General features: G+C 43.3%; 1 protein-coding gene and 1 long non-coding RNA gene across 8 annotated transcripts in view; one reads left to right on the plus strand and one right to left on the minus strand.

Moving 5' to 3' along the window:
* The window catches only part of sgk1 (serum/glucocorticoid regulated kinase 1), a 95288-nt gene that overhangs the window by 68128 nt on the left and 1906 nt on the right, over positions 1-25254 (plus strand). For 3 of the 7 annotated variants that reach the window (XM_062978397.1, XM_003223292.4, XM_008114543.3), the window contains 10 exons: positions 20356-20431; positions 21220-21295; positions 21720-21824; positions 22431-22514; positions 22631-22762; positions 23057-23169; positions 23545-23668; positions 24059-24154; positions 24526-24681; positions 24811-24900. In XM_062978397.1, coding sequence (XP_062834467.1) covers positions 20356-20431; positions 21220-21295; positions 21720-21824; positions 22431-22514; positions 22631-22762; positions 23057-23169; positions 23545-23668; positions 24059-24154; positions 24526-24681; positions 24811-24900 — 1052 coding nt within the window. Of the gene's footprint in view, positions 1-10217; positions 10540-10619; positions 10749-14785; positions 15461-19229; positions 19686-20355; positions 20432-21219; positions 21296-21719; positions 21825-22430; positions 22515-22630; positions 22763-23056; positions 23170-23544; positions 23669-24058; positions 24155-24525; positions 24682-24810; positions 24901-25254 lie in introns of those variants that run through there. The other 4 variants (XM_003223293.4, XM_062978416.1, XM_008114544.3 and 1 more) reach the window with 4 other exon arrangements.
* LOC134298399 (uncharacterized) lies at positions 1093-12923 on the minus strand. The gene is made up of 2 exons (XR_010005457.1): positions 12708-12923; positions 1093-6155 (listed from the first exon to the last, which is right to left on the minus strand). It is a non-coding gene; the product is annotated as an uncharacterized LOC134298399 (long non-coding RNA).

Consider the following 25254-nt stretch of genomic DNA (forward strand, 5'->3'; position numbering starts at 1 on the left):
TACCTCAGCAGTGACATACTTCAGAAAATATAAACAGTAACCAGATAGTGGGTGGGCTTTTGTTTAAAATGAGCTTTTCATTAGCAGAATAAGATCTGATAAGTAGCAACTGAATTTGGTGCTATTGCATGAATTTGTGCAGGGACAGCATATTTATTTAGCAGATAGCTTCAAGAGAATGGATTTGAACATGGCAGCCAAATGAAACCTGCATTTTTGTATGCATTTGGAGGGAGTGTGATGGAAAGTGCCATCATGATATGAGACAGTGGACAGATTAAAACAGTATGTGGACAGGATACTATGGAGCTACAAAGGACATTGTGGAGCTAGAAAGAAAAAACAACAACTGAACTTATAAAGCGACTGAAACAATCCCCTATGAGGAAATATAACTTCAGGTGCTTTTTAACTTTGTAGAAAAGAAAGTAAATGGAATTCGGATGCATACACCTTCATGTGCTTTCAAGTCACCTGTGAACCCCATAAATTTCATAGGATTTTATTAGGCTGGAAATAACCAGAGGTGGTTTTGCCAGTTCCTCCCCCTGAAATATAGTCTGTAGCACCTGATATTCATTGATGGTCACTCATCCAAATACTAATACCTAATTTCAAAGATCAGACAAGATCTGGTGCCTTTAGGGTATTTGGGTCTCTACAGGATCATGAAAGGAATATAAAATCATTCATGGTGTGTCAGAATAGATAGGGAGCATAATTCTGAACACCATTCTGCCCTACTCCTTTAACTGCTGCAGGGACTTTCTATATTACAGTATAGAGTAGGAGTGGCGAAAGTATACTCCTCCAGGACTGTTCCCGTGCTATTCTGTTTAGGACACACAGAGAGAGATACATATATATATATATATACACAAACAAGAGAGAGGTAAATGGCCTCTCCCATAAGCCTCCAAGAAGTTCAATGCATTTTAAAAAGGATAATAACCCCACTCCAATACTGTCAAATTTTTTTTTTTAAATTTAAAAGATCAGAAGTGGATTTCCTGACACTTCAAGTTTGCTTTTCTTCTTTCTGTGTCCTATCAGCATATGCTGCCCTCAAAAGCAGAAGATTGGCCACTAATATTGTTTATTATTACTATGTTTATTTATACCCTGCTATTTCTCTCCACAAAGGAGACTCAAAGCAGCTTACATTAAAAGCATTTCAATACAATTTAAAATCCACAAATATACAAACATTAAACTAGAATTAAATATCAATGCTATTAAAAAATTCAGTTAAAATCCATAAAAATGATTAAAAACACACTCAAAGCTAAAATCACAGCACTAGATCCACACAGTTGACAACCCTGTTGATAGGTTCCTCTGGACAGAGCAACTGCACCTGGTTAATAGGGTCATGTTGTGTCCAAGGGCATGAGCCTTCTGTGCTATATTCGTCCCCTTCTGATGTCCCAGGAGGAAGGGGAGCAAGAAGCAAGCCACCTGCTTCCCTCCAGCCCAGATGCAAGCCCCTGCTAGTTGTGGGACCTCCCCTTCTGCGGCAATGGCTGCTGTGTTTCTCTACTCACTCATACCACCTGTGCAGCTGGCGGTCCCTTGTTTCCACAGGGCTTTTGATCCCACATGAAAGGTACAGACGAGAGACATGGCAATGTGTAAAGCTAGCCAGCAAACAGGTGGATAGATGCTGAGGTGAGATTAACTTTTAATTGTACATCATTGGATTGTGTTTCTTGAATAATGGAACAAGGCGAAACAATGATCAGTATATCAATATGTGCAGTGCATTTTGCAAACACATTATCAAAATATTTACCTAACCTTTCCATCTATAAATCTGCCATGCAGCCACCAACAACAAAGAGGTGAATCTAAAATACCCTTTTAAAAATTAATAGTCTAAGACAAAATGCTTCCTTTGTATTGTTTTCTCTTGGTATGTTGGTACTGACGTAAGAGCAACCTGGGTGTTTGTGTAGGCTGCTGGGTTTCCTGTGTCCAGCATTAGGGTGGAAGCAACAGCAAAGAACACTATCACTCCAGTCAATGACAAGAATGGGCCTCCCAACCATTTTAGCCTCAAAGAACAAAAACAAATTCATAATCAGTAGAGTTCTTCTTCATCTCAAGCCTAATAATTACATTACTCATGTGTACTATTGACAGTGACAAATACTGTATTGCACATGTTTTGAGATTGATAACAACTTCCTAGAAATCCTGAGACAATTCGAAGTGGACTGAGGAAATGAGTCCTTAAAATGCAACTTGTCCACAATGATCCACAGAGGAAAACTCGTTTCTGAGTCCATTTTCAAACCCTAAGGTCAATTCCAGAGTTTTGCTTCACAGTGGATCTAAGAACAACACAGGAAGCTTAACAGGAAGAAGTACTCAGGCTATGATAGTTGTTTGGCAATACTACAGATGTGTCACCTATAGTCCATTTTACACAGGCATTGACAACCATGGAGACCAGCACAGTCTTTGGGCAATATTGGTCATATGCACAAGCTTCACGCTTAGATGTTTTTTAAAAGCTAGTCCACAGGGAGCTGTGAAAAGCTATCCAGTATGCTAGCTGGTGTGCTTACATGAAGGCTCTGTACAGATTTTTGAAGTCAATTTAAATAGAGGTTCTATGTAATTGGGCAAATCATAATTTAGGCAGAGATGGCTGTTCTGCCTCTGTATGATCCTGGTCTGGCGCAGACCTTAACTCAATGGTTCTCAACCTTCCTAATGCCTCAACCCCTTAATACAGTTCCTCATGTTGTGATGACCCCCAACCATAAAATTATTTTGTTGCTACTTAATAACTGTATTTTTGCTATTGTTATGAATTGTAATGTAAATATCTGATATACAAGATATATTTTCATTCACTGGATCAAATCTGGCACAAATACCCAATACGCTCCAATGTGAATACTGGTGGGGTTGGGGGTTGATTTTGTGGTTTGGGAGTTATAGTTCACCTACAATAAAAAAGCATTCAGAACTCCAAAAGCGATAGAATTGAACCAAACTTGGCACACGGAACTCCCATGACCAACAGAAAATACTGGAAGGGTTTGGTGGGCATTGACCTTGAGTTTTGGAGTTGTAGTTCACCTACATCCAGAGAGCACTGTGGACAATGATGGATCTGGACCAAACTTGGCACAAATACTCAGTATACCCAAATGTGAACACTGGTGGAGTTTGGGGAAAATAGATTTTGACATCTAGGAGTTGTAGTTGCTAGGATTTATAGCTCACCTGCAATCAAAGAGCCCCTTGAAACCCATCAATGATAGAATTGGGCAAATTGGGCTTTTGGTGGGAGGATGCGCTGTCTGTTCCCAAAAAGAAAGTGAAGGACAGGCGAAGAGATATTCAGCCTTCTTTGCCAAAGGGTTTCCTAAGACCATCAGAAATATGTGTTTTCTGATGGTCTTTGGAAACCTCTTTGACACCCCCTCGCGACCCTCTTCCCCGGGGTCCTGACCCCTAGGTTGAGAAATGCTGCCTTAACTGGAAGCCACTATCTATAGGAATGAACTGTCATATAGCCTGACATTAATACTGCCTGTACATAAAAACTGTATGCTCCCGCTAGATGTGCCAGTTTACTAAAGAAGAGTATCTTAAAAGTATCTACCACAGTACACACTTGCCTATGACATGTCCTAAGATGGCTATAATGGGGGTGGGGGGTTGCTGCTAAAAACCAAATTCAGTCTATATTAAATTTGGTTCGCCTATTAATTGAGACGTATGAAAGCAGTGCACCTCAATATGATCTATATGTGGAAAAAGTTTGACATGTAGCAGTAAATGATTAGCAGATAAGGGTTTAGTGCGGAGCTTTACAATTTACATCCATTCCTAATAGAAAAAGGAAAAGGTTTGCCCTGATGTTAAGTCCAGTCGTGACTGACTCTGAGGATTGGTGCTCATTTCTAAGCCGAAGAGCCGGCGTTGTCCATAGACACCTCCAAGGTCATATGGCCAGCATGACTGCATGGAGCGCCGTTACCTTCCCGCCGGAGCAGTACCTATTGATCTACTCACATTTGCATGTTTTCGAACTGCTAGGTTGGCAGGAGCTGAGGCTAACAGCGGGTGCTCATTCCGCTCCCGGGATTTGAACCTGGGACCTTTTTGTCCGCAAGTTCAGCAGCTCAGCGCTTTAACACACTGTGCCACCAGGGGCCCTACATCCATTCCTAACACATCATAAAAGCAAGTTCCTCTTCTGCCAGACATGTAGAATGTATGCCCCCAAGGGTTGTTGAACTAAAATTCCCATTATCCCTCACCACTGCCTATGCTGATGATAGTTGAAGTCTTATAACATAGAGAGCCACACATGCATCACCCTGATTTAAATCTTTTACTTTCAACCAAAGTTTGCAGTCATGAATGATCTTGTCTGTTTTCCGTGCTGCTGTATATAGGCTATCATAATGCACTAGGCAATATATGATTGTACAGTGCAAGTAAATACCTGAAATAATCAAAGTCAATTTTGATGTTTGGTATTTCAAAAAATGGGCTCCTCATTCCCCGAGAGATTTCCTTTTAAAAATAATCTTTTTTATTACTAGAAGCGGCTGGTTTGTTGCCCAGCAAAAAGAGAACATTGGAATAAAACTAGAAGTATCTAAATAAGAAACCCTGTTTGTCAGATTCATTTTAACTACAGGTCAAACCAGCTGAGAACTGCTGTAACTTTCCATGCAGGGGAATTGCTTTCTTTTAGTACTCCAGCTCATCACTTTACAATCCTGCACCTGTAATCCTTAGGCATTAAAGCATCTTATTGACAGCGCCATCAACCAGATATATGGCTAGTAGCAAAGTAAAATAAAAGTGGCGGTGAATGTCTGTTTGGCAGCATAGTGGTGCTCAAATCACCAGATAAGTGGGAGCTTCTTTCAGCCCAAACGGATCTCCCTGTCATGGGAGATGCCCAACTTGTCTTTTGAAGGTCTCCTTAAATCTCCTGCTATTGCTATCATTAAATCTGTTCTTAAGATACTAAATGGTCCCATTTCACCACCCAGAGCTTGCAAATGCACAACCTTATATATCACCTAGTCAAGGCAAAGCAAACGGAATTTAACAGCGTGAAACAAGGATGCCTCCTCCTATTTGAATCTGCCCATCCTTTAAGATCAGCTGCAATGTCTCTTTATGTTTGCCATTTCCTTTGGTATGGTGAAACAAAACTTTCCCAGGGGCATGTCCATGCCAAAGTAGAATAAGGGCCTGGGGGGGAATGGGTTCACCAAATAGCTCTGGAATGCTTTATCTGGTAATGCTTAACTAATGCCCACATTCCTGCTCTTTTAAGCACCAGCTCAAAGAGTCCTTTCACACCACATAATTACAGTAATATGGTGACATTTTAACTGCAGCTGGGTTGCTGTGATTGCAATTGTTCCTTCTGTAGAAATGCTGGGAGTTTCAGTTCAGAGAGAAGTAGGGCATCTCCAGACCACAAATCTCAGGATTCTATAGGATGTTGCCATAGCAGTTAAAGTGGAACCATAGTGCTATAATTGTATGGTGTTAGATTCTTCTGTTCTGTCAGGCATTTATGTATTTTAGCAGCTAAAAACTTTAACTAGGTCCTTGCACTTTACATTTAACTCTTGTACCAGGAGATGCAGATTGTTTTACCTTCTGCTCTGCATTTTATGCTGTGTCAGTACCATCTATTGGCTTTATGCGGTGCACTGATTTGAGTGTTGGTTGCAGACTATGGGAGATCAGAGTTTGAGTCTTTGCTCACCCTTGAAAACTCACTGGGTAGCTTTGGTGAATCACATTCTCTTGGCCTCAGAAGAAAGCTATGGAAAAACCCCTCTGAACAAACACTTCCAAGGAAACCCAGTGATAGGTTCACTTCAGGGTTGCCATATTATTTGAAGGTATAGAACAACAGCAAGAGATATCTATTTTATGAAGCATTTGACAGATGTAAGAAATAAACCCATGAAAGAGATAACTGTAGTATTATCAGGGTCAAACAGATCCATTCAGCAGATTCAGGGAAACTTGCATCGCATGACGTCTGTGCAGGAAACTGTTTCTCTTTTCTTGGAGGAGAGAAGGGCGCCTTTCGCCATCAGGGCACCAGCTGGGGAAGTATTCTTGCACAGTCAGCCTCTATTGTGGCCAAGATCACTCTGTAAGACAAAGGCCCAAGGGCTGTCATTTCAGCTCCGAGCGTGCCAACCACGTCTGGGAACAGACACACCAGACTTTCCAAGAGCACGCTTTGATCTGTCAGCTGGAGGTTTCTAAAATGGGCATTCAGTACACCACAGGGACTCTGATGTGCTGAAACCATAACAGAACAATGCTTTGTAAACAAAGGGTGTCCCGTCAAAAGCTGATACACTATGGATGCATCTACATTCGAGAACAGTCGTTCTCAACCTGTGGGTCCCCAGGTGTTTTGGTCTACAACTCCCAGAAATCTCAGCCAGTTTATCTGGGGACCCATAGGTTGAAAACCACTGTTCTAGAATGAATGCAGTCTGACATCACTTTAACTGCTACTGCACAGCGCTATGGGATCCTTGGAGTTGCAGTTTTACAATGTGCTTAGCCTTCTCTGCCTAGTAATGGTGGTGTTCCACTAAAGCACAACTTCCAGGATCTCATGGCAGTTAAAGTGATGCCAAATTGAGTCATGGCAGTTAAAGTGGCGCCAAATTGCATTAACTCTACAGTGTAGAATGCAAAGATACAGAATGGGGGACGCCTGGCTTGACAGCAGAACATGTGAAAAAGATCTTGGAGTCCTCGTGGACAACAAGTTAATGTGATGCGGCGGCGAAAAAAGCCAATGGGATTTGGGCCTGCATAAATAGGGGTATAGCATCTAGATCCAGGAAAGTCATGCTAGATCCAGGAAAGTCTATTCTGCCTTGGTCAGACCACACCTGGAATACTGTGTCCAATTCTGGGCCCCACAATTGAAGGGAGGTGTTCATAAGCTGGAAAGCGTCCAGAGGAAGGTGACTAAAATGATCAAGGGTCTGGAAAACAAGCCCTATGAGGAGCGGCTTAAAGAGCTGGGCATGTTTAGCCTGCAGAAGAGAAGGCGGAGAGGAGACATGATGGCCATGTACAAATACATGATGGGAAGTCTTAGGGAGGAGGGAGCAAGCTTGTTCTGTGCTGCTCTGGAGACTAGGACGTGGAACAATGGCTTCAAACTACAGGGAGATCCCACCTGAACATTAGGAAGAACTTCCTCACTGCGAGAGCTGTTTGGCACTGGAAGTCTCTGCCCCGGACTGTGGTGGAGGCTCCTTCTTTGGAGGCTTTTAAGCAGAGGCTGGATGGCCATCTGTCGGAGGCGCTTTGAATGAGATTTTCCTGTTTCTTGGCGGGGGGGTTGGACTGGATGGCCCGTGAGGTCACTTCCAACTCTGTGCTTCCATGATTCTATGAGGCTGGATGGCCATCTCTTGGGGGCTTTGATTAGATGAGCCATATGGTCTCTTCCAACTCTATGACTCTATGTCAGGCATGGGCCAACTTGGGCCCTCCCTCCAGGTGTTTTGGACTTCAACTCCCACCATTCCTAACAGCCTCAGGCCACTTAAGTGGCTGAGGGGGGAAAGAAAAGGGACCTGGGGTTGTTAGGAATGGTGGGAGTTGAAGTCCAAAACACCTGGAGGGAGGGCCCAAGTTGGCCCATGCCTGCTCTGTCCTGATCATTGGCCAAAGCAGCTGAAGCTTCAGGAAGGCAAAGTCCAAAACATCTGGGGGGCTAAAGTTTGTGCATCGATGCTTTGAATCCGTGGTTCTCAATCATTGATCCTTTGGGAGTTCGGAATTTCTGCATCAACCTTTTTTGGCCAATAGGGAGGAATGATGGAAGCTGAAGTCTGAGACATGGGGAGGCCCAGGGAACGCATGAAGCGCCTTCCAGGAAGCCAGATGCGCAGGCGCGCCCCCTGCAGGCCAGTCCCGCCCAGGCGCCGGGGACGCGCTCTGGCCGGCGCTCGAGCCATATGCCGCCTGTCTGGAGCGGAAAGGAGACGACGGCAGGGAGGCCGCCAGCCAGGCTTCGGATGGCGCATGCGCGGGAGCCCTCCTCCTAGCCCACTGCCTTGCCTCTCTCGCTTTCCGCTTCGGAAGGAGGGCGCCTGCCCAGCCTCCCTCCCTCCCTCCGGCGTCTCTTTCCTCTGTCTCCTTCGGCGGATAAAGGGAGACAAGAGGAAGCAGCGTGGGCGAGGGAAGAACAAAAAGCCAGTAGTCACAGCAGCAGCCCTCCTGACGCTGCGCTTGGCCAACACTTGTGGGCTGTTTGACACTATTTTATAACTGTTATGGCTCAGTGCTGTGCAGCCCTGGGAGTTGTGGTTGGACGAGGCACCAGCACGCTTTGGCAGGCAAGGCGCAAGGCCTTGTAAGACCACAACTCCCAGGATTTTTATAGCAACAGTGTCCAACTGCATTCATTCAATACTGTAGATACGTTTTCAGATTTCACTGTACATTGAAACCATTTACACTGCAGAATTAGAGCAGCTTGATAGCACCTTTATATTCCATGGCCCCATCTTTTGACACAGGGAGGGCAACTTTCTTACTAATACAATTGAGGCCCTAACCCAAACCACTGAGCTGCTGGACTTGCTGACCAAAAGGTCAGCTGTTCAAATCCAGGGAGCGGGGTGAGCTCCCGTTGTTAGCCCCAGCTTCTGCCAACCTAGCAGTTCAAAAACATGCAAATGTGAGATCAATAGGTACCACTCCTGTGGGAAGGTAACAGCGCTCCATGCAGTCATGCCGGCCACATGGCCTTGGAGATGTCTATGGACAACGCTGGCTCTTCTACTTAGAAATGGAGATGAACACCAACCCCCAGAGTAAGACACAACTAGACTTAATGTCAGGGGAAAATATTTACTTTTACCAATGGGAGTTAATGTGGTGCCCAATGCTCTTAATTCTGCAGTGTGGATACGGACGGTCATCTTGAACCTTTAATTGCCCATTCCTCCAGAGGATAGGCTGCTTCTGTGTGCATACCGGCAAGACATGTTCACTCATGGAAGGCATGAAAAGATGCCTCAAATCCTCCTTCCATCCACATCATGGAGAGTTGGTAGTTTGACAAGGTCTTCTGTCTTCTCTGCCAAAGAGTGCTGGCACCTAAGGTAAAGGTTTTCCCCTGACATTAAGTCTAATCATGTCCGACTCTGGGGGTTGGTGCTCATCTCCATTTCTAAGCCGAAGGAAGAGCCGCCGTTGTCTGTAGATACCTCCAAGGTCATGTGGCTGGCATGACTGCATGGAGCGCCGTTACCTTCCTGCCTGAGCGGCACCTATTGATCTTCTGCCATTTGCATGTTTTTGAACTGCTAAGTTGCCAGAAGCTGGGCCTAACAGTGGGAGCTCACCCTGCTCCCCAGATTTGAACCGCCAACCTTTTGGTCAACAAGTTCAGCAGCTCAGGAGTTAAACTTGCGCCACCGCGGGCTCACTGGTACTTTACCAAACTACAAATCTCAGCATTCCATGGCACTGAACCATGACAGTTCAAGTGCTGTCATACTGCACTGATTCTACAGCATAGATGCAGCCTTAATGGCCCCTACCAGAAATTAGCTGTACAGTAGTTGTATGGATGGCCTAAATACCTAAGGGACACATCCTATCTGATCTTGGAAGCTCAGCAGGGTCAATATTTGGACAAGGTACTGTGGGTTGTATTTCAAAGGAAGGAAATGACAAACCACCTCTTAAGCATTCTTCACCTTAGAAGTCCCCATGACAGCATTTCTCAATCTCAAGTATTCCAGGTGTTTTGGATTTCAGCTTCCAAACTGTCCAAGACAGCTGAGGCTTCTGGGAATCAAAGTCCAAAACAACTGGAGAAACTAGACATTGGGAATCACTGCTTTAGGAAGTTGATGGAGTCGCCGTAGGTTAACAGGCAACTTGAAAGCATGCCTATACATAGCATATACATTGAGAGTCATATAGACTTTTTAAGGCTCACACACAGGCTCCATCTCAGCCATGCCAGCACCCACACATTGTGTTTTCCTTCCTCCCTCCCTTCCTAAATTGTGTTTTGATTTTAGCCTTCCTAGGATCCTGTTGCTGATGCATCCACTACAAGAGAGACCTGCCTTTCTAGTTGCCGCCCTCCCTGGGTGTGTGATGAGCGTGTGGGCATTCTGTGTATATATAATAAGCAAGCGGTGGTTGCAGTAAATTTCAGGGCTGTGTTGCAACAACGTGGCTAATGTTGAACTGGAGTCCTCCGGTATGTAAATCACCTTTAAATACAAGGTGCATAAACTCTGCAGCCAGATCAGCTTGTTTCTTTATTTCATTGCCCGCCTCCCTTCAAGCTGACTGGGCGACTGGCAGCCAAAAGAAGGAGATATATTTATTTGTGAGGAATTATAACAAACCAAAGAGCTGGAATTATAAGAAACAAAAAAGAGGAACAGAGTTACAGGACTGCTTGGGGCTCTTGTGAGAGAAAGAAGTGGAAGGCAATCATGAGAGGGAAAGAAGAGAAATCTTCGCTGAAAGGTAGGTTAATTATTATTTTGGCTAGATTTTTCATTGGAAGTATTTGAGGCAGAAAAACTTTTGCGACAGCTTTGAACTTCAGAGCCGGAGGAAGAAGGAACACTTTTGTCTCATTAACAGCATAGTTGCATTATCTGCTGCTTCTTCTTTTTTTAAATTGAAGCCAGACAAAATCAGAATTGAAGACCATATAGCCTTTGGTGTGACTGGTAAGGATTAATTGAGAGAGAATGAATGGACAGAGTGTATGGGAAGTTTGGAAAGGAGATTTCACCTGAACATTAGGAAAAACTTCCTAACTGTGAGAGCTGTTCAGCAGTGGAACTCTCTGCCCTGGAGTGTGGTGGAAGCTCCTTATTTGGATGCTTTTAAACAGTGGCAGGATGACTATCTATCGGGGGTGCTTTGAATGCGATTTTTCTGCTTCTTGGCAGGGGGTTGGACTGGATGACCCATGAGGTCTCTTCCAACTGTATGATTCTATGACTGCAAATCCTAAGCAGAAGGGCTTTAAAAAAGAAGCTATGCCTGATCCTAGTCTTGAGCCAATTTTGAGAGATAAGATATATTCTGTGTGCCACTAGATCAGTCTTAGGGGCTTCCAGAATTTTAAAGGTTTTGTGGAAAAGAATGAAGGAACAGAAGAGAGCGCAATGGCTGAACACTTCACTTCATTGTTACAATTGCAGGACAAAGTACATAAGTGTTGTTAAAGTACAGTGTGTGCAAGTTAAGTAAGTGGCAATGTATATAGCCTTAATACTATCAAGAGCTTCGAAAGCACAGCCACTTGTTAGAACACTTCAGGAATAGCAGTCTCTGGTCCTTTAAACTTGATATGGGTTTGGAGCATTGGCATATTTTACTCTGGCCTTATCCCATTAAACATATGGGACACATACAGCCTAGTGATACCAGTTCTAATCACTGGTCTATCTAGCTCAGGAGGGAAACTACACCAAAAGGCTGTGACTTTCCAGAGCTTCAGGCAGGCATATTTCTTGGGACTTGAACCTTGGACTTTCTAAAGTCTAGTCTCGCTTATCCAACGTAAACGGGCCGGCAGAACGTTGGATAAGCAAATATGTTGGATAATTAAACATCAAATTAGGTTATGATTTTATAAATTAAACACCAAAACATCATGTTATACAACAAATTTTACAGAAAAAGTAGTTCAATACATAGTAACGCTATGTAGTAATGCTATGTACTATGTATTTACGAATTTAGCACCAAAATATCACGATGTATTGAAAACATTGACTACAAAAATGCATTGGATAATCTAGAACGTTGGATAAACGAGTGTTGGATAAGTGAAACTCTATTGTACTGTACTACTTATTGAGCAAGTAGAATGGAGGTGAAGGTGTCTGCACGCCAGAGTTACTGGAATTCTTTTGCATTGTTTTGAGGCATTCCCATCACTATCTTTGGAAGTTTGTGACAGAAGTCTGAGAGAAACAAGTGGAAAAGAGTGTCTTGGGCTTTCCTTTTCCAACAGATGTTAAGAATTGTAGTTAAAGTCGAAAACACCTGGAGGGCTAAAGTCTGCCCTTGCCCACAATTAAAGACACATCTACGCACCTTAGCGTACAGAGAGGATTAACATAATTGTCACCCCATAGCAGCTATGGTCTAAGTTAAACTACAACAAATAGTGAACATTTTCTGCAACATGGTCATTTAATTCGGTACAGGTATACGCTTGCTCTGTGCAATAATGTTTTTACTGAGTGTCATGTTTATATATTTTTTTCTAATTTGGAATTATTATTATGAGTGTTATTGACATTTTATACTTTTGATATTAAGTGAAGTAGTTGTGACATTGAATGTTTGCCGTTTATATGTATGTTAACCGCCCCAATTCTCTCTGGGGAGAGAGGGCAGTCTAGAAAAAAGTTTTATTATTATTATTATTATTTCACCTATAAGGAAAACTGAGCACAACTCATGCATATCTAACCTAAAGCTCAATGTGATGTTGGGTTGGAATGTCAAACTGGGACTTGAGAGATCCAGTTTATACAGGCACTAGGCGACCTTGGCCCAGGTCTTCCCTCTTAGCTTGATACGCTTTGGATAGAGCTCAATGCTCTAGAATCCTGGGATTTGTAGTTCGGCGAGGCCCCGGCAACTTTTTGGCAGAGAAGGCTAAATACCTTGCAACAGCAGTCCAGGCGAGAGAGGGAAGCACGAAGCGAATGAATGAAACCACGAGGGCAGGTCTAGGAATGAGGAGCTTGCCGGGGGCGGCTGAGTGGGCGCAGGAGGCCGAGCAGGAGTCACTTCCGCCACGTTTGAGGCTTGCCAAACAGCGCTGCGAACAGGCGACGGGGCGGAGCCCAGACAGTGCCGGGCGCATGCGCGGTGGGAGACAGCCGGCTCACGCTGCCCACAATGTGCTCCTTGAAAGTTTACAAGGCTCAGGTTGTTGTTGACTGCAGCTGCAGGCTTAGCCTTTCCTGCGGAGGGAAATACCTTTGGCAGCGGGAGAGGGCAGGAGAAGCTGTGTCATGGAAGGGGCCCAGAAGCAGCCTTTTTATGACTCCTTTGATATCCCTGCAGCAGGGTTTACGATTTAGTCTGGGGGTTGGGCTATAACTCCCACCATCCACTGTTGCGTGGAAGTTGCCCCTCTTTTCTGTGACAAATAATTTTTCTCCTCCCCACCCCTCAAGAAAAGTTGGCTTTTTGGTAGGCGAATGTACACCAGTTGAATCTATACCAGACATGGGCAAACTTTAGCCCTCCAGGTGTTTTAGACTTCAACTTCCACCATTTCTAACAGCCTTGAGCCCTTCCGCACAGCCATATAACCCAGAATACCAAGGCGGAAAATCCCACAATATCTGCTTTGAACTGGGTTGTCTGAGTCCACACTGCCATATATTCTAGTTCAAAGCAGATCATATGGATTTTATGTGTGGAAGGGGCCTTAGTAAAGCCCTGGCAATTAAAGCAGTGTCAAAAGGCATTAAGTCTACAGCGTGGATGCACTTTTGAATGTAGCCAAAGAAGTTTCCCCTTCCTGCAGACTTTCAGTCTGGCTTTGCCAAGTGTTGCCAGTTTGCCCAGAGGCGCCGATTGCGAAAATGTTCTCGCCCACGAAAGAAATAAAAAAATAACACCCCAAGGGCAAGAGAGGAGAGGAAGCACCCACGACCCAGCCAAGTCGCTGGAAAGCTCTCCTGGCTGAGTGGCAAACTGTCAGGGTGTATTTCTCAAAGTGGGTGCTTTCCATTTAGGAGGGAGACTCTTTAAGAGCCAACAAGGCCAAGTTCCTCCCGTGTAAACATGTTGATGGGCAGCCCTTGGAGGCTGGTCGGAGGATGATGGGCTATGTAAACTACGACCCTGTGGATCGCAACTCCCATCATCCTGTTTGCAGCAATGGCTGAGGCTGCTGGAGTTGGTTGCACATTCCCTGCCTTCAGGAGGAAAAGGAGAGAAATCTGTGTTTACATTCCTAAGCCAGCAACAACATATTGTTTCTTACTTGGCTCCCTAAGGTCACAACAATAACAAGGACAAATTATTTCTTCCCTGCCTCCCTAAGCTTGAAACAACAACCACAACAATTTATTTTTTATTTGCCTTTTCTCAAAGTAAAGTACAACATAATTAAAACACATAGATTGAAAACAAAAAACCATTAAAAGAACATATAGAAAGCAGAAAATACATGGAAATTGTTCATACCAATACAATGGGCTGTGTTCACATTTTAAACCTAGTTCAAACAGCTACCACATAATACAGGCATGGGCAAACTTTGGCCCTCCAGGTGTTTTGCACTTCAACTCCCACAATTAGGAATTGTGGGAGTTGCGGTCCAAAACAGCTGGAGGGCCAAAGTTTGCCCATGCCTGATGTAATATACAAATACTTGTTATTATTATTATTTCTTGCCCAACTCTCCTCAAAGCTCCAGGCAGGGCACAATACAGCAGAAATATATAGATTAAAATAAACCATTAAAACACATATATTAAAAGGCATAAGATTAAAACCCGCTGAAATCATTCAAACCAATACAAGGCCACTTTAAAATTCATTGTTTAAAACGGACTGGGTGGACTGGGTTTTAGTTCAAGAAAGACCTGCTCCAAGTGTGGGTTAGAAACACCAGGGTGCATCTAAACTGTAGAATTTATGTAGTTTGACACCATTTAAACTGCTTTAACTCCATGCTATGGAATCATTGCATAGCTCCAAGCCTTGGCAGTTCAGGTGGTGCCAAACTGCATTAGTTCTACGGTGCAGATGCACCTGGGGCCACTCCTTGCACTTTGCTGGTTGCCCACGTGTGGCGTCCCGGGCCTTTTCTTCATAAACAAACCCCACGTGCCCCACCATGAGAGGAAAAAAAAAGGAGGCAGGCAGAAGGCGCACATCGTGTTCTTGAAAGATTGTGCAAAGAAAGGAAGAATTGTAGGCTGGGTCAGCTTTCCCTCCCTTCCTCAGTTCTTTTGAAAGCGTGGAGATTTCCATCTCTTCCCTCCTATGCATCCGAGCAAGTCTGCATTAAAAAAGAGAAAGTGTTATGTGTGTACACAGTATTCTTTCCTCGATGTTTTAAGGAGGAGGTGTTTGGTATTTAATCCAGAGTGAATTCCTAGGCCCAGTTTAGGTTGGAGAGGAGGGAAGTGTGTGTTGGCTTGTTGTGTTGAGAAAGCCAGGGCAGGAAATCTGAAGTTCCTCTGAGTCACTCCCTGGACGGAAAGGCCATTTTCTTATCAAGCGGCTTTTAGTGCCAAAGACCCACCGGACAGAGCAGGATTTTTCTTGGGCTCTCTTGCCTCTCAGCTCCCTTTTCTTCAGAATTTGCGGATTGGGCCAGGACAAAATTGCCATCAGATTTGAGACTGCCAGGAAGGGAGGAAAGAGCTTACCGGTTCCATCAAGGATTTTGGTAAGAAACTGTTTTGTTTGTGTGTTGTAGGTCTTTAGCCTTTGCTGCCAAAGAGTGCAGGTGCCTCACCAAACTACAACACCTATGATTCATTAGCATTCAGCCATGGCAGTTAAAGTGGTGTCAAAGTGCGGTATTTCCACAGTGTAGCTACCTCCTGGGTCACATAAATTCCACTTGGGGGATCATTAACCCTCCCCGCCTCAACAGCCTTCTTCTTTGGGAAAGAGATTACTTTGAATTGGTTTGCTTCCAGCTTGGATGTGGCGCCAGCAGATGCCATTGATGGGCAAACTCTTTGGTAGTTAATAAATACCATCTGATAAGAGGAAATCAATTCAGTTTGCTGTATTTCAGTGGAAGATTTTTTGCTTTGAGGTGGCTCTTTTCTAAGGAAAGAAGGGTGAAAGACATCTCACATGGAAGCCAGTTTGGGGTGCATTTGCACTGTAGAATTAATGTAGTTTGCCACCACTTTAACTCTCCTGTCTCAATGCTATGGAATCATAGGAGTTGTAATTTGGTGAAGCACCAGCACTCTAGCAGAGAATGCTAGAGACCCTGTAAAACTACAACTCCCATGATTCCATAGCATTGATACACAGGAATTCTAGTGGTGTTAAACTGCAATGATTCAGTTGATGATACAACTTTCAAAGCATACTAGAGTGGTGCCGTATGTATTGTTTTCATTTACATCCTGCCTTTCTTCCAATAATACCTTCAGTTTTAGATTAGTATTTGGGTTTGAATCTGGAAGAGAATCACGTGGGTCAGTGCTTCCTTCGGGTTCTCTGTGGGTGGATCAACTTCTCATTTTTTTCTACTCTGAGAAGTGGAAAATTCCTTTTAAAATAAGAGTTAAAGTACAGTATTCACATTGACCTGTGGATAAATCGGCCCAGGTTTTTTTTAGGGCAGTTTTTTTTTTACGGCATGCCATGCAGTCATGCCGGCCACATGACCTTGGAGGTGTCTACGGACAACGCCGGCTCTTCGGCTTAGAAATGGAGATGAGCACCAACCCCCAGAGTCAGACATGACTGGACTTAACGTCAGGGGAAACCTTTACCTTTTTACTATTTCCCTGAAACTTATACTTAGATAAATAGGATAGTAACTAATCTAAGCAGAAAAGGTTTTTTAGATGAAATGCAGGAAAATGTGCTGAAGCTACATTTCGGAATAGCATGGTTCTGGGAATCCCTGTGCCCTAATCCACAGAGGAATAGGTTATTCATTGATATGCAGTACTGTATTCCAACATAGGCTGAAAAACTATACTTTCTTTGACTGCTCTGCAGGAATAGTTTCTGGGACTAAGTAAAGCTTAGACAAATATTCACCAAGATTGATTAGCCAGAATGGAGAAGAAAAGAAACTCCATGAATAGGGGATGTAAAACTCAGATTAGCAGATTAACAAGGCAAAAATAGTGATGGTGGTTATCATGGCTTGTTTGTGAGTGGGTTCAGGGCCTCTGCTGGTGGGGTCGCAAGGTCATTTTTATGGCCTTTTGGGCATAAAGTGATCTGTATGCAAGGTCCAACTATAAAGTGGCGCATATCTAAAATGAGCAGGTTTGCAGGCAGAGTGGAAAGGGGCCAGCTGTTGGGCAAGTGTCATTTGCTTTGGCTTGCACCCTGTGGCCAAGCCTTCGGGTTCAATTTAAATCTTTAACGATTTAACCACCAGTCCAGTTGGCTTTTCAACATGCAAGGAATGACAAGAGGGCAGCATTTTCTCCTTTGCCTTAGGGCAACCTTAAAAGAAGAGGCTTCTTATCTTTCAGGAATACATAACAATGCGTTTGTTACACTGGTGGGTTGAGGTTGTGTTCCCTGGATGCTCAATTCCCATGACATACAATGGTGTAACAAAATAATGCCCCTTATATTATATGGCTTTGCTTTTTGGGATTTTCCTGGAATATTTTAAAGCTGCATATGGTTGGATCCATTGGTGCAGAACCTATGGACACAGAGAGGGTTGATTGTCTTTGAAATATTGGGTGCTGGATATATATTTTAAAACAAAAAGCTCACCAGACAAGTCAGAGGGGTTTCCCCAACTTCACGGATGGGCTTTTAAGTACAGACTCAAGATCCAAAACACTATGTAACCAAATCTGAAAACAATTCTGTTCCTGGTATCAAAGTGTTATTTCCTGTTTAATTGTATGGTACTTTGAAAGTAGTTGTTATACTCCAGAAACTTTGTTTGTTTTATATCCTTCTATCACCTGAAACCCAAACGTTTGTAATTTTCCTTGATTTTTTAATCATATCAGAAGCAACTTGAGAACATTCTGCAAGTTGCTTCAGGTATGATGGAATTGGCCGTCCACAGAGATGTTGCCCACAGGATGCCCGGATGTGTTACTATCCTGCTGGGAGGCTTCTCTCATGTCCTCACAAGCTAGAGCTGACAGATGGGAGCTCACCTCTGTCTCATGGATATGAACTGGCAACTTTCAGGTCAGCAACCCAACCTTTAGGTCAGCAGTCCAGATGTTACAAAGGTTTAACTCATTGTGCCACCGCAGCTCCTCTATTTTCCTTAATGAAAATATGCATTTTTTAACCTTTCAGTGTGCAGACTACATTGTTTTTGCAGTTTAATAAACTTTCCCCATGTTTTTTTTAAATTATAGAACCAATTAGGAAATGACATTTGTATTCCAGGAACAAAAAATCGTGTTACATAGTGTAAATTCATGGATACAGAAGCTGCCAAAGTTACCTTAGCGGCAAGATGTTACTTTTTTTGGAGTTGAAAACAGGAGCAAGCAGAAAAAGAAATTGATCCTTTCTGACTCATGCTCTGAGGTGCCATTGGCTTCGGCTGTGCATCTACACACCCCAGAGTTAATGTAGTTTGACACTGCTTTAACTCAATGCTGTGAAATCGCAGGAGTTGTAATTAGGTGAGGCTCCAGAACTTTTGGGCAGAGAAGGCTAAAGACCTTGTTCATATGATTCCACAGCATTCAGCCAGGGCAGTTAAAGTGATGTCAAACTGCATGAAGGATTTCATGGCTGGATTCACTGCATTGCTGTGAGTTTCCCGGGCTATATGGCCATGTTCCAGAAGCACTTTCTCCTGATGTTTCACCCACATCGATGGCAGGTATCCTCAGAGGTTGTGATGTACACTGGGAAACAATGGCCTTGCAGCTTCAAATCCTGGCTGATTCCTGCCTGGGGGAAATCCTTTGTTGGAAGGTGTTAGCTGGCCCCGATTGTTTAATGTCTGGAATCCCCGTTTTCAGAGTGTTCTTTATTTACTGTTCTGATTTTAAGAGTTTTTTAAAATACATAATCAAGGTGATTAATTGCAACATTTACACTTGCCTCCAACAGACAAGAGTTCTTTCTCCCACCGTGGACCTTCCATAGATATATAAGCCCCACTTGCCTAGTTCCCAACAGACCTCACAACCTCTGAGGGTGCCTGCCATAGATGTGGGTGAAACGCCAGGAGAGAATGCTTCTCGAACACGGCCATATAATCCAGAAAACTCACAGCAACTCAGTGATTCCCGCCATGAAAGCCATGGGCAAACTTCGGCCCTCCAGGTGTTTTGGACTTCAACTCCCACAATTCCTAACAGCCGGTAGGCTGTTAGGAATTGTGGGAGTTGAAGTCCAAAACACCTGGAGGGCCGAAGTTTGCCCATGGCTGTACTACAGCGTAGGTACACATAAAGTATCTCTCCACCCCCCCCCCCCCCCCAATACAAAAAACGCAACCCCGCAATGTGGAAACAGGAGGAAAAACGCAGGTGTCCCGTTTTCCTGCCTCTGCCGGGCTTGAGAGCCTTTTCCTGGCGAGGGAAGGGCGGGCCGGCGGGCGGGCGCCAGGCCTCCGTCTCTGCAGGCTTTTCCGGGCGCCTGGGGCGGGAGGGGCTCCTCCTCATTGTTCCTGCGGGGCCACGCCCCCTTTCCACAGGCCGCGCCCCCGCAACGGCGGCTATAAAAACCCCTCCGGGGCTCAGCAGGAGCCGCAGAATAGAGCTGAGTTGGGAAAGTTTGGAGCCTTTTTTGGTGCTGCGCCCTTGCTTCGCTTGAGTTGCCTTCGAGCTTTTTCTTCAGTTATTTATATACATTTCTTCGGGATTGTTATTATTATTTTTGTCCTGCTTTTACCATGACGATCAAAACCGACACGTCGGGGTCCGTTCTCACTTATTCAAAGATGCGAGGAATGGTGGCCATACTGATTGGTGAGTCGGGAAGCAGAGAAAAGTCTTTCATGGTCGGCATCACTGCGTTGCTGTGAGTTTTCGGGCTTTATGGTCATATTCCAGAAGCGTTCTCTCCTGACGTTTTGCCTGCATCTATGGCAGAGGTTGTGAGGTCTGTGGGAAACTAGGCAAGTGGGGTTTATGTACTATATCTGTGGAATAATGTCTTGGGTGGGAGAAAGAACTCTTGTCTGTTTGAGGCAGATATGAATGTCTAAATTGGCCACTTTGATTAGCATTGAATAGCCTTTCAGCTTCAAGGTCTGGCTGCTTACCTCCTGGGGGGAATCCTTTGTTTCCTTTCTCCCACCCTAAACATTCCACAGATATATAAGCCCCACTTGCCTAGTTTCCAACAGACCTCACAACATCTGAGGATGCCTGCCATAGCTGTGGGCAAAATGTCAGGAGAGTGTGCTTCTGGAACATGGCCACACAGCCTGGAAAACTCACAGAAAAAAGGTATTGCCCACCTGTTTTGTGGAAAATTCCCAGCAACTCAGAGAAACCCACCTGTTTTGTTTTTGAGATTTCCACTTCTATTTTATCTCATACCTTAAAAGTTGAGCAAATGGAAAAGTAAATTCTTTTTTATTGATATTGTCAATGGATTTCTCATCATTGTCCCCCCCCCTTCTTCTCTTTGCAGCTTTCATGAAGCAGAGGAGGATGGGGCTGAACGACTTCATCCAGAAAATCGCCACCAACTCCTATGCGTGCAAACAGTAAGTGCCGAGATGGTTTTGAAAATGCATTTGAGACTTTGGTAAATGTTATTATAATGATATTATAATGCTGTGAAAAAAGAGTTTGAATGTGATTTTTTTAAAAAAATAAATAAATAAATTTAAGGTTGCTTCTTTAGATGTTAATATTAGTTGAGTAGGATGTGATTTACAAACTTAACAGTATTGGAGTGACATATATCTGAATGCAGGAGTTCTGCTGTGAGAGCAACAATAGAATTTGTGATCTAGGACAGGCAATGGCAAACTTGGGCCCTCCGGGTGTTTTGGACTTCAAGTCCCACCATTCCTAACAGCCTCGGGCTCTTTCTTTTCCTTAAGCGGCTGAGGGAGGAAAGGAAAGAGCCTGAGGCTGTTAGGAATGGTGGGAGTTGAAGTCCAAAACACCCGGGGGCCCAAGTTTGCCCATGCAAGATGAGAGCCATTTGGATTAAAATGTTGCATGCAGCAGAGTTCAGCTGTTGTGTTGGTAAAGGATAAGCTGGCTACTTAGATGCTAGATCCTCTTCTAGAACAGTGACCTTTAAGTGCAGAGGGACCTTCAGTCTCTTTGCTCTGAAAGGCTTGTTTCTGTCTCCCATCTCCACTTGACCCTGAAATCTAATAACTTCTTTCAGTGGCTTTGAGTAGCCTGCCAACCTGGACTTTTTTCCAGTCCAAAAGAAAAAAGCTTAGCTCACTCGCACCCCTACCGGCTGTTTATGTGTTTATACTCTTGTGGGTCTTGTGCAACTGGTCTAATTCCCTTACCTCTAATCTCTCCATAGCCCTGAAGTTCAATCTATTTTGAAGATCTCTCAGCCTCAAGAGCCTGAACTTATGAATGCCAATCCATCACCTCCCGTAAGTAGCCTCTGTTGAGTGCAGCCTTTCTAAAGGAGAGTTTAATGAGTCAGGAATAGAAAACTGCTTTTGAATACAGTTGTTTTTCTATTGGCAATCCATCCAGTGTTGATACTTAAGCCAGGACATACTGTAACCATGAAAACTAGAAAGGATCACTGTATAATAAAAGCACAGCATACCTGTTTGGAACAGGAGACATAGCAAAAACCTTTCAATGTTAACAAAGCATGTCATTCATTGTCCATTGAACTTCTAAAAAGTTTTAACACAGAATGCTGGGCTTCTTAAATTTGCCCCTACAATTTATACTTTTTAAAATAAGAAAGACATATATAAAGTGTTCTTTAAAATTGAAAATTATATATTTCAAAATAAATGTTAAATATATGTTTACAACTTTTTTCCTCCTTTTTAATTGCAGCCCAGTCCATCCCAGCAGATCAACCTTGGACCCTCATCCAACCCACATGCTAAACCATCAGATTTCCATTTCCTGAAGGTTATTGGAAAAGGCAGTTTTGGGAAGGTAAGTTCTGTTTCCATTTTGGCCATTTGATTATGGCCTATAATGTCAAATATCAGAATATCAGGAAGCGGATATAAGCCATAGTCCATTGCTTTATTAGCTTTTTATTCTTAACTGGCAATGTTTTTTCCTGTCCTGGACCTTGTCTCATATCAGTGAGGGATTCATGGTCTAAAACTCAGCACTATTTAAAGTAACAGTTGAACAAGGAAAAGCTGAGTACATACATTGGAAATAACAAATATATTGGGACTGTAGGGGTCAAAGGGAGTTGAGGCTCTCTTGGCTGACTCTGCCACCTCTTCATGCCTCTGACACATTGATTCTCAACCTGTGGGTCCCCAGATGTTTTGTCATTTAACTCCCAGAAATCCTAACAGCTGGTAAACTGGCTGGGATTTCTGGGAGTTGTAGGCCAAAACACCTGGGGAACCACAGGTTGAGAAACACTGTTCTAACACGTAGTCCATCACTGCCAACCCTCCCAGCTGTGAAGAATAGCAGTAAGAGTTGGTTTCCTATTTGTAGAAAGGATATATTTGTGGGCAATTGTGTTCAATTCTTTTCCCCAGAATGCTTTGAGTAATGGAGTACTGTTTCTTTTAGGTTCTTCTTGCAAGGCACAAGGCAGAAGAACAATTCTATGCAGTTAAAGTCCTCCAGAAGAAAGCAATCCTGAAAAAGAAAGAGGTAACTATTGAACTGTTCTCACCCCAAAGGCCCCACCAATCTAGAGAACAATGATCACAAATGTGTTGTTACATTACTGAGTGCTAACAGATGATTTTCCCTTTCCAAACCCTCAGGAGAAACACATCATGTCAGAACGCAATGTCCTGCTGAAGAATGTCAAGCATCCTTTCTTGGTTGGGCTCCACTTCTCTTTCCAGACTGCTGACAAACTGTACTTTGTTCTAGACTACATCAACGGGGGTGAGGTAAGCAAAAAGGAAACAAATGGGAACCACAACAGTAGGGGGGAATGGATTGCATTTTGTTTTCATTTGGGGGGTGGTAGTAGTAAAAAATTGCATTGTATTGTTTATGGGAAGAAATTCTGGAGAGGAGGTACTAGATTTAGTGTCTCTTGTTCTCCGTTCTAATTAACAGGAAGGCTTATAAGACCATTTCCAATAAAATTATGTCGTCCTGCTCTGTGTTTGTGTTAAATTAAATGCACTGCTTAAAGGGCTTTGGGACTAACAAACCATCTTCTCCTTCGTTTCTTTCAGTTGTTCTACCATCTCCAAAGGGAACGTTGTTTCCTGGAACCAAGAGCTCGTTTTTATGCTGCTGAAATAGGCAGTGCACTGGGCTACCTGCATTCTCTGAACATTGTTTATCGGTAAGTGGGCCTATGGTTCTGTGTACATAGAATCTCCGCAAAGACTGATAGAATAAGGGTATAATGAACAATAAAGTTGTTATTTCTTAAATGGTTGCCCAAAAGCCTTGTCAGCTGGGTTTTGCCCAAGGCGCTGATTATAATGGGAGATGGAACCAATGTAGCACAGTAGTTGAAGCATTTCTCTTCTGGGTTATGGTTAGAACCAATAAGGTGTTCCATAACCTTTCCATTGAAAACATTAGGGGACAGTGTGCTAAAACTGGCTATGAAAGAACACATTAAAAATTGATATGCCAGACCTTTACTTAGAATGGCAATAGTAAATGCTGAGACTGATAGACTAAACTTTGCATTTGTCTTCGTTTCCCACAGAGACTTGAAGCCAGAGAATATTTTGCTGGATTCTCAGGGCCACATTGTTTTGACAGACTTTGGACTCTGCAAAGAGAACATAGAGCACAATGGCACAACTTCCACGTTTTGTGGCACTCCTGAGGTAAGTTTAAAATTCTGCTTTATTCATATGAAAATGATGGCCTAAAGTGTGCTAGCAGAAAGTTTCCCAAAAAGGGTACTTTTATGCCAGTTAGGTGGAAAAAGATCACTAACTAAAAAGAGATTTAAAAAACAAGATCTTTGAGGCTTGTAAATAAGCATCAGTGGTATAAGAGTGCCATGTAGAGACCAGCTCCTATGTAAATGAACCATGTCCTCAGGACTTTAGGTCTGGGCCTCACACCCACCTGTCCATTTCTCTGAGACACCTTAATTTTAAAATGTGGATCTCTGAGCCTAGTTTTCATCTTGCATGTTTTGGTTTTTTTGGTCATGGTTCTTAATGTCCAATTGAATCTAATGTTTCCTTTCCCTCTTTTACTTTGATTAGTACCTTGCCCCTGAAGTCCTACATAAGCAACCTTATGATCGAACTGTGGACTGGTGGTGCCTTGGAGCAGTCCTGTATGAAATGCTTTATGGACTGGTAAGTCTAAGTTTAAAAACAACCGATTATGTAAAAATGCCAGCAGCATCTCCTGCTGTAGAAGTTACACCAGACGACTGAATGGCCAAACTTTTGACTCCAAAACTTTCCTGGTAGATCTTCTGACTCTTTTTGAGGGTGTTGAACCCTTAGTATCTTGAGATACAAATTAATTACATGATAAATATACAAAGATTTTTTTTATATAAAGCAAATGGTGTATTAGGCATCTCAAAACCCTCCATCAAGCATGGCCACTAGCTTTTTTAGATCCTTAATGTCCATATGTGAATCAGATGGGTATTAAAATCTCATCCCAGCCCAGTGTACTAGTTATTAATAATTTTTCTTCTCTCATTTTGTCTTTCCAGCCCCCCTTCTACAGTAGAAACACAGCAGAAATGTATGACAACATTCTGAACAAACCTCTACAGCTGAAGCCAAATATCACTAACTCCGCTAGGCATCTTTTGGAAGGTCTTTTGCAGAAGGACAGGACCAAGAGGCTAGGAGCCAAGGAGGACTTTGTAAGTATAATCTTGGGAACTTTGAGGGTAGGGTGGAGCGAAGTGGGCATTTTGGGAAGTTGGCTAGACTAGGCTTGTCTCCTTCAATTACTCTTGTCTAAGTGGATCTAATTTCCGTTTCCTGAACAGATGGAGATTAAGAATCACATCTTCTTCTCCCCAATTAACTGGGATGATCTCATTAATAAGAAGATTACTCCCCCCTTCAACCCAAATGTGGTAAGTATTTCTTCTAATTATAGAACAGACAAGGAGGGTGGTGGGTTTTTCCTATTTATACTGAGGGTGTCCAGAAGGTGAAGATATTAATAACCAGCAGGGGTTTTGAAAGGATACTTAATGTATTACTGGGGTGACCTGGAAGAGACAATTACACAGGTTTCAGATTTAAAGTGCCACTTTCAGCTTATGCGTGGGAGGAGGCATGCAAGTTTATTTTGTCCTTGCATGCAACATTTATAGGTTGCTTTCCTTTTTTTAAGTCTAAGAGGAAGAAAGGCCTTCTGGCAAACCTCTGAAATGGGATTTCATTATTTCCAACTAGGGAGGAAACAACTGGATCTTCAAAGGCTT

The sequence above is a fragment of the Anolis carolinensis genome, chromosome 1, assembly GCF_035594765.1.
Source record: "Anolis carolinensis isolate JA03-04 chromosome 1, rAnoCar3.1.pri, whole genome shotgun sequence".
In the NCBI taxonomy this organism is placed as follows: Eukaryota; Metazoa; Chordata; class Lepidosauria; order Squamata; family Dactyloidae; genus Anolis; species Anolis carolinensis.